The 8874-nt window shown below is 53.9% G+C and overlaps 1 protein-coding gene across 2 annotated transcripts in view; it reads left to right on the top strand.

The window, feature by feature from the left end:
- Mtch1 (mitochondrial carrier 1) overlaps positions 1-8874 on the top strand; it is a 15881-nt gene that overhangs the window by 3074 nt on the left and 3933 nt on the right. For both annotated transcript variants that reach the window (XM_028767872.1, XM_028767873.1), the window contains exons 2-7: positions 1900-1984; positions 4446-4552; positions 4880-4957; positions 5236-5293; positions 5554-5605; positions 6642-6701. In XM_028767872.1, coding sequence (XP_028623705.1) covers positions 1900-1984; positions 4446-4552; positions 4880-4957; positions 5236-5293; positions 5554-5605; positions 6642-6701 — 440 coding nt within the window. The remainder of the gene's footprint in view (positions 1-1899; positions 1985-4445; positions 4553-4879; positions 4958-5235; positions 5294-5553; positions 5606-6641; positions 6702-8874) is intronic.

Genomic DNA, 8874 nt, shown 5'->3' with positions numbered 1-8874 from the left:
CAGACACAATAATAATAAGAAGAATTAAGACATTTACAGTTGCAGGGGAGTGGTGGCACAGGGCCTTTAATCCCAACACTTGGGAGGCAGAGGCGGGCAGATTTCTGAGTTTGAGGCCAGCCTGGTCTGCAGAGTGAGTTCCAGGACAGCCAGGGCTACACAGAGAAACCCTGTTTCAAAAAAAAAAAAAACCAAAAAACAAAACAAACAACACCCCCCCCCAAAAAAAAGACATTTACAGTCAGCCACCTTAAGTATGTCTCAGAGTCAGATCTGACGGAATAATGTGAACTTTGATGAAACACCTTCGTAAAGAAGGTCAAGAAAAAGCAATAGCCAGCAAAGGGCCCAGCGCAGCTGAAAAGGCCAGGTCCTAACCTGTGGGCCTTGTCCCCTGCTATATCTAGCAGGTGCTGCTCCAGTCTGTCCTGAGGGCTCAGGGGAGGTTGCTCTCACCCCACTTAGTTCTGGTTTGTACTCCCCCCTCCAGCTTCTCCACGGGGGTCACGTATGGCTATGGTGACTCAGCCCTCTAGCTGTCTGTGGAATTGACAGATACTCAGTTTTGTTTTGTTTTTTAAGATTTATTTATTTTATGAGTATACCATCGCTCTCTTCAGAGACACCAGAAGAGGGCATCAGATCCCATTACAGATGGTTGTGAGCCACCACGTGGTTGCTGGGAATTGAACTCAGGACCTTCTGGAAGAGCAGACTCCTTACCCGCTGAGCCATCCCTCCAGCCCCAGATCCTTGGTTCTAACACACTGCTTACAGCGAAGGCTGTTGTGGCTGTGTGGAAATGTGGGTCATCTTGCCCCAGAGAGGCAGAATGGTTGAGATTAGAGCCCAGCCATACAAGTGGTTTTAAGGCCACACTTGCTAAGCCTAGAACTGGCAGGGACAGGTCTGAGAGCTATTTACAGTAAGCTTAGAGGAATTTGAGAGTAGGTGGCAGTGCAGAGCTGTCTGAAGCCCGGGACTGAGACCCCGGGCCACTGTATGTTGGGACTTAGGATAGAATGAAGAAGTGAATTAGATCTATTCTCAGGAGAACAGAGAGTAAAACACTTAAAAATGGATGCTTTGGGCCAGCGAGTTGGCTCAGCAGGTGCCATCAGACGTGACAAATTTCCTGAGTTGAATCGCCAGAACCTACCGGACGGAATGAGAACCAGTTCCTGCAAATTCTCCTCTGACTTCCACATCTATGCCACGACACACACATGTACACAAAAAATAGTGTTAAAAAAATTAAATGTGTGTTTCTGGGCCAGTGAGATGACTCAGTAAAGACGCCTGTTGCCAAAGACACTTGAAGACCTGAAGTGACTCCAAAGGGCCTACATGGTGGGAGGAGAACACCAACTCGTGCGAGTTGTCCTCCGACCGTCGCATACACGTGTACAGACACACAGGGACGCAAAATGTATAAAGCGACTTGAGTTCTATCCCTGGGACCCACCGAAGGGTGGAAGGAGAGAATCAACTCCACAAAGGTGTCTTCTGACTACACGCGGACTGCACCGTGTTTTCCCGTCACGCACTGCGTCCAGTTCTCTTCCCATAATGCACTGTGCCTCATTCCCACCATGCACTGCGCTCTATTCACCCTCTTCCCGTCATGTTTACAATAATAATGGGCAAACATGTGAAATGTAGTAAAAGGCTCTTAAATAATAAAATAAAAACGAGAGTTTGTGTACTGATACTGTCTAGCATCGAGAGGATGGAGGGTCTGTGATTTAGATCGGGGCTAGGGTGGGACCAAGGGTTAGGCATTGATAAAGGGACGCCAGCTGATATTTCCGGGCGATGGGACCAGCCATGTAGGAGTTGGAGGCAGGAAGCTGTGCGCTTCCTTACAGTGACTCTTCCTTCTGTCTCTTGATTCTGAAGGTGGGTCATGAGCCGATGCCCCCCACCCTCGGGACCAATGTGCTGGGAAGGAAGGTCCTCTACCTGCCGAGTTTCTTCACCTATGGTGAGTGCCACAGGCCGGGTTGTACCTGGGAACCTGCTGTGCATTCTGGTACCAGGAGCCAGTGCCAGCTCTAAGGAGGGGACCTGAGAGTAGCCCAAGGCAGAAGAGGTCAGGTTAAGCCTGTGAGTGTTGCAGTCCAGGCTGCAGGGCACAGACTGGATCTAGATCCACACGAGGAGGCATAGATCCTGCCGGTGCACGAGTCTGTGCGGCAGCCTCTTGCCTGCCGCAGCCCCACTGTGCTGTGTGTAGAGGAAGGCACACTAACTGCACTCAGAGTCCTTATTGAATCCCCGTGGGGAGGTCTCTTGGAGCAGATGCCCACCTTTCTGTCTTGGCTGTGGTCCCCAGCCAAGGTCCCCTGTGGATGACAGCTAGCTAAGGCATGGAAGGGTCTCCTTTTTTTGGTTTTTCGAGACAGGGTTTTTCTGTGTAGTCCTGGCTGTCCTGGAACTCACTCCGTAGACCAGGCTAGCCTCGAACTCTCGAACTCAGAAATCCACCTGCCTCTGCCTCCCAAGTGCTGGGATTAAAGGTGTGCGCCACCACCGCCCAGCTAGGAAGGGTCTCTTTAGCTGTGACTCCTTGTCCCTCCTGTCGAATGTGCCTAAGGCACTTCCTAAAAGTGTCTTTCTGAGTTTGCTGCCCGAATCCCCTTTTTGGACAAGCTCTGCTGTTTCCCCACCTCTCTTACCCATTTGGCTAGTCTAGAATGTTCTCTGCAAGTCTCCTTGCTGCATAACCTGGTGCTTGCCCTCTGAGGCACCTTCTCTGCTCTACGCACTTACTGTTGGCAGAACCACAGGTCAGGTTCCTTTCCAATTTTGCCTTCAGTTCCAAGTATACTCTAGGGCCAGGCAGAATGGGCCATTCTGTGGGGAAATGTGTTTGTGTTTTATTTTGAGATTGTTGGTGTAGGTAAAGATGTAAGTAGACCATCCCCACCCGCCATTGTACACAAAGATAGTGAGCACAAACCTTGGCGACCCAGCTTTCTCAGTCTGCCTACAGTGGCGCCCATTAGGAAGGACTCATGTCTGAGGAGGTCATGCCTTTCCACATAGGACCATCCCAAGGCCTCTTGCAAGAGTGAGGCAGGTTCTGAGGTGCCCCCACCCAGGTCTTAAAAATGTTTCAGAGCAGATGTCAAGAGCAGCTGTCTGCCGGGGGCTTCTGGACACTGGCTGTTCCTCAGTCAGGAAGTGCCTGGCTGACCTGCTGTCTAGAACTGTCTGGCCAGTGTGTCCTCCTCCCCCGCACTGTGGTAGACAGCCTCACAGCTGTGGACATTCTGTGGTGGAAGGCTAGAATCCTTGGGGAGTGGGGAGGGAGTTGCAGGCTTTACAGATAGGCTCTGGGGTGGTGAGACGGGAGCAGCTCCTGAGAGGGCCTCTGAACAGTCCTGTCTCCTTTTACTTGACAGCTCATAGAAGTGGGGAAATCCTGGAGCTAGCTCTGTGGGAGCCACACAGAGTCTCTGTCTGAGCCCAGCCCTCAGGCCCCTCATGGCCTTCCCCAGTCCTTTCTTCCCTGCCCTCCCCATGCCCCTTCTCAGGAAGCTGTCTGTGGTCCAGGTAGCAGGTGCACCGCCCTGTCCCCGGAAGCCCTCTCTGAGTGTGACGTAGAGTCACGCCGGCAGATCTGCTGCAGAGGAGAAAAGGGCACACATGCTCGTCACTTCCTGTGTGCGGTGCTAGAGAGCTGACGTCACAGGTCTGGAAGCAGATCACATTGAGGGAGCGCCGTGCTGGCTTCCAGGGCTTAGAGAAACATCACCTTCTTGAACATGGGTCAAATGTAAAGCAGGGATGTGAGATACAGAGCAGAACAGCAGGTCCCCGTTGCCACCTGACCCTCCAAGTCCCCCCCCCCCTCCCCCCCGTGCCACTCTGTTTCTGTTTGTCCTTGTTTCTGCCTTGTCCCTTACTAACAGGAACCAGTGGCTGCCAGGGGCATCGTAGGTATAGCACAGCACAGTGACAGGGACTGGGGTGTCCCAGCTGCAGCGTGCCCTGTAGACCTTCTCAGGTCTGCCTTCCCATCCCTTTTCTTCCCCCCCCTCCCTAAGGTGGGGAAGGCCATCCCTGCCTGTGGGCGCCTCACCCCCACCCCAAGAAAAACACTTTATAAGCAGCTGAAATTGGTTTTGGATTACAGCATTCCAGCTGCTGAGTTGAGAAACGACAGTTGAGTTTGCCAAGTAGTTTTCAAAGCTAAGGAAAAGCAAGCAAGCAAGAAGCCCAGTGAGCTTATTTGTCAGAAGAACGTTGGAACATTTTACCAAAAGAGACAGGTCAGATGACACTTGGGATCGGAGTTGGCCTGTGTCGGGCCCTGGACACACACTCCCTCAGGCTACATCCAGCCGAGATGGGGAAACCACTGGTCTGGGTGTGTGGTCTGGCAGTGGGTGTCCTGGGCTGGGTGTGACGCCCCGCCCCCACTCTTTACCTCCCTACAGCAAAGTACATTGTGCAGGTGGATGGGAAGATAGGCCTGTTCCGGGGCCTGAGCCCCCGCCTGATGTCCAACGCCTTGTCCACTGTGACCCGAGGCAGCATGAAGAAGGTAAGCAGTCGTCCAGGGCTTCCCAGGGTCCAGTCAGTCGCTACCAGGTACAGCCTGCCGGCCCTGGTCCCACTTCCTGTGCAGACATGGCTCCCCCATGGCTCCTGGGTTTGTGCCTGGGAGGCCTCTCTCCTTCCTTCCCCTCCCTTCCTCCCTCCTTCCCTCTCTCCCTCCCTCCCTCCCTCCCTCACACAGCTATGGCAGCTGTGATTCTGGCTTTCCCACTCAGTGTCCCAAAGTCTGGTAGTTATGACAGCTCAGACAGTGGGAGCAGTACCCAACGTCCCTTAGGTGTGTGTCTGAGTCTCACGGGGTGTTTGTGGTCAGGTTTTCCCTCCAGATGAGATGGAGCAGGTTTCCAACAAGGATGACATGAAGACTTCACTGAAGAAAGTTGTGAAGGAGGTGGGTGTCCGAGGGCCAGAGAGGAGAGCTCTCATCCCCGGGTGGCTGGATCCTTACAGTCGCCTAAGGAGTCTGAGCCGGATACTGCAAGGGACTACCCTCCCTACAACATGCCTCTGGCCCATGAATGTAGCATACCTCAGGGAGGGATCAGGGTGGGCGTGGGCGGCATCCTTGACAGACTGAGACCCGAAGAGTGAATCTGGTTTTCCCTATATAGGCTTCTAGTTGCCCATGGATCCCAGGCCTGATGGCATCCCCACCCCCCTCTCTTGCAGACATCCTATGAAATGATGATGCAGTGCGTATCGCGCATGCTGGCTCATCCCTTACACGGTAAGGACCCACCCGGCAGCCGAGCCCACTGCGGTGCAGGTGGATGGGTATAGGCTGGTCCCACCAGAATCCATGGATTGTGACTGGGAAGAGGCAGGCGGTGACAGGAGACCAGCTCGTGCCCTTCCCAGTCAGAGACGATGCTATGGCTGTGGGATCCTTTCCTGTGTGGCACAGGGCCCACTCTGGCCCGGACACTACAGAGGTAGGGCGCTAAGCCATTGGCCCTCTAGGTCACCCAGAGCTTTCTCTCCCCTCAGTGATCTCGATGCGCTGCATGGTGCAGTTTGTGGGACGTGAGGCCAAATACAGGTAGGTGATGCCTGGGTGTCTCTGTCCTTCCTCTCACTAGGAATAGCACCATTGCTGCCTCGCACCTGCGGTTCCGTTTTGCCCCTCCCTCACTCGGTTCTCTAAAGGAGCCTTGAGTCAGTCCTCTCAGAGGCGGGTGCAGAACCTCCATGGCCCGTGCTGCTGGAGTCTGCCCGGGTCAGCTGCGAGCCAGGGGTGGGGGAGGGGTGAGGGGGACACGGCTCCCAGACAGCTAGCTCTTTCTCTGTCTTCCAAAACCTGGCCCTCCATTCCTCTCATCCTCTACCAAGGGGCTGCCTGCTCCTCACATGCCCAGAGCTCAGCTCATCCCAGAGGCCTTCGGCCCCAAGCCCACAACCTTTTCCTCTGCTATTTCCCGTCTTTGGTTGTTTTCTGCAGACTGAAATAGGAGGTTGGTAAATGACCGGCGGGGACATCTTGGCTGAAACCCCAGTGGGTCAGGCCGCTGTCATGAGAAGAACACAGGGCGTGGTGGGGTTGGAGCCCGGGACCAGCTCTAGCTGGCCAGGGTTATGTGCCTGGCGCTTCCACCTGGGTGGTGCAGCTCCTCTGTGGGCCAGCTGCTGTTTCCAGTCACAGGTCACAGAAGGGGGATGGGGCAGGAAGCCTCAACCTGCCCTCTTCATCTCCAGCAGGCTGCACCCCAGGGCTCCAGACCCCAGACGTGCTGGGTGGGAGGGCTGGAGGTTTTTTTTCCTGGGTTAATCCAAGGAATCCTCTGCTGCCCTGTGGAGGTGCTCCCTTCTGTCCTCCCCTTCGTGTTCTCACTGGTCTCAGGTCCTCTGCTTGGAGCTTGCTTGGCTCATGAGAGGTGTGCATGAGGTGCAGGCGTGGGGATCCGAGGTCCTAGGTCAGGTGTGAGTGGTGTGAATTTACCCCACCCCAAAAGCTCTTTTTTTTCTCCCCATGGGGTCTTCTTGGTAATAGACTTCCCATCCTGGTTAGCAGCGTCTGGTCTGAGTAAGGCTGCATGGTGGCCTTCTGCTGGGTGACCTTCTCCATCTTGCCCCCCTAGTGGTGTACTGAGCTCTATTGGGAAGATCTTCAAGGAGGAGGGGCTGCTGGGATTCTTCGTGTACGTGAGTTTATTCCCCGTAACAGCCATGGTTGGCTCCACTAACAGGTGTGTTCTCAGTCCCTTGGGTCACAGCTGCTACCCTCGACTAACCACACAGTCATGCCCCAGGGTGAGCAGTAGCAGCAGTGTTTTTGCAGTCTGTAGCATGTTGGGGGACCAGAACTACCCAGCCCTTTCAGATCCCAGCTTTAATGACAGTGGGCCTGGGAAAGGGCTGTAGCTGAGTGGTGGGGTGTGTGCTTGTCGTAACGAGGGCCTGGGCTTTGCACCCAGCACTAAACACACACACACACACACACACTCCCATGCTGAGGAGATGATGTAGCCAGAAGTGCCAGGCCCCATCTAGGCCCTGGGGTTGCCAGGGACACAGAGCCGGTCTTCAGAAGCTGGAGCACTTTGTAGTCCTTGGTGCTGTTGCCAAAGGCGACTGTCAAGCTGGGACTTGGACTAAGAATTGGATGCTGACAGTGCACCCGCTGCCTCCAGCCAGTGGGCTCTGCTCTAACAATTACTGGACATTGAATGCTGGAGATAATTTGCACAGAAATCCATGTTTCTGTCTTCTCTTGCCAAATCAGAAAATCAGACCCTGTTGGGTCTGTGTTTCCACAGGTCAGCCATTAGCAGGGGGCTCAGAGACCTGTGTCTCTGGGCACATGATCTCCTGAGGGTCACAGACCCCCACACTCTTGGCCTTGAGCCCAGCTTACCCACAAAGAAAGCTCAGATCGTAAAGACTACCAGAAGGAATGAGCTTCGGACGACCGAGAATCCAGGCTGACAAGTATGGTTTTGTTTCATCATTTGAAGGGCCAGGAAGTAGCCTCCAGTGGTCATGTGCACAGCTGCTGAGATGGGCTCCATGCTACTCTCTCAAGCTGTGATTTCCCTGGCTGGTCAGATAGCTTTACGATACGTATTTAGTCAGGAAATGACTCGGAATAGAGACAGTCTCAATAAAGGTGATTCTGCCCCTGGCGTCATTGGTGATGTCCAGAGGTGTCTTGTAGATTTCAGAGCTGGCACAGAGGACAGGTAGGTGTTGCTCAGCTCCAAACAGCCACAGAGCCAAGGTTGAGAAACCCATATCTGTACACATCCATGTGTGAGAACATGGGTTCAGGTGCCAGGTACATCAGACCTTGACACACTGCCCAGCACTGGGCAGCTGTGTGACGGGTCACACCCAGCGCACGCTTACTTTTGGAGTACGGATACATAGATTATAGGCTCAGAAAGTGCCCACTGGGGAAGGACAGGCATCCGCCAGAACGTTTGTTGACAGTCCTGTGAACACAGGTGTGTTGCTTAGTACTTTCTTGGACTTTGATTTATAAGTTTAAGAAAAAGAAGATTTACGTATTTGTTGCTTTTGTGTGGAGGCCAAAGGGAGCCTTAGATCTGTGGAACTCAGCCAACCCAGGTCCTTTGCAAAAGGGCCATCTCTCTGGCCACTGTCTCAGGGAACCTTCTGATCCTGAGCTGGAGAGTCGTTTGCCCTCAGGGCTGTCCCTGTGCAGGGCAGCAGTCCTTGCAAGCACTTGAGTGGTGCGTTGCAAACACTTGCATGGCACGTTGTTAGTGGATCATTCCAAGATGGAGAACAGAGACATTGAGCTGCTCACTGAAAACCGGTGTAGAGCAGCCACCAAGAGAAGCTGCGACAGGCACTCCTTCGTGATCTGTATTTGCCTGGTGTGGCTGCTTTCACATGGTGACACCCAGGCTTCTGCAGACTGAAAACAGCTTGTGACACCACTAACTAGTTTGTGACACCTAAGACCTCTGTGTGGAAGGAGGACAGGCGCCTGCCCAGGGTAGCTGTGATACTTCCTGCAGGCTCTGCCAAAAGGCTGAGCCTTGGGTGCTGCAGGTATAAGCTGGGTGTAGCAGGTATAAGCTGGGCACTGCAGGTGTAAACTGGGAGCTGCAGGTGTAAGCTGGGCACTGCAGGTGTAAACTGGGAGCTGCAGGTGTAAACTGGGCGCTGCAGGTGTAAACTGGATGCTACAGGTGTAAGCTGGATGCTACAGGTGTAAGCTGGGCACTGCAGGTGTAAGCTGGGCGCTGCAGGTGTAAACTGGGAGCTGCAGGTGTAAACTGGGCACTGCAGGTGTAACCTGGGCACTGCAGGTGTAAACTGGATGCTACAGGTGTAAACTGGGCA

This window comes from Grammomys surdaster, unplaced genomic scaffold (genome assembly GCF_004785775.1).
Source record: "Grammomys surdaster isolate TR1022 unplaced genomic scaffold, NIH_TR_1.0 183, whole genome shotgun sequence".
Taxonomy (NCBI): domain Eukaryota; kingdom Metazoa; phylum Chordata; class Mammalia; order Rodentia; family Muridae; genus Grammomys; species Grammomys surdaster.
Note: the sequence above shows the minus strand (reverse complement) of the source record. Positions and strands in the feature narration are given on the sequence as shown.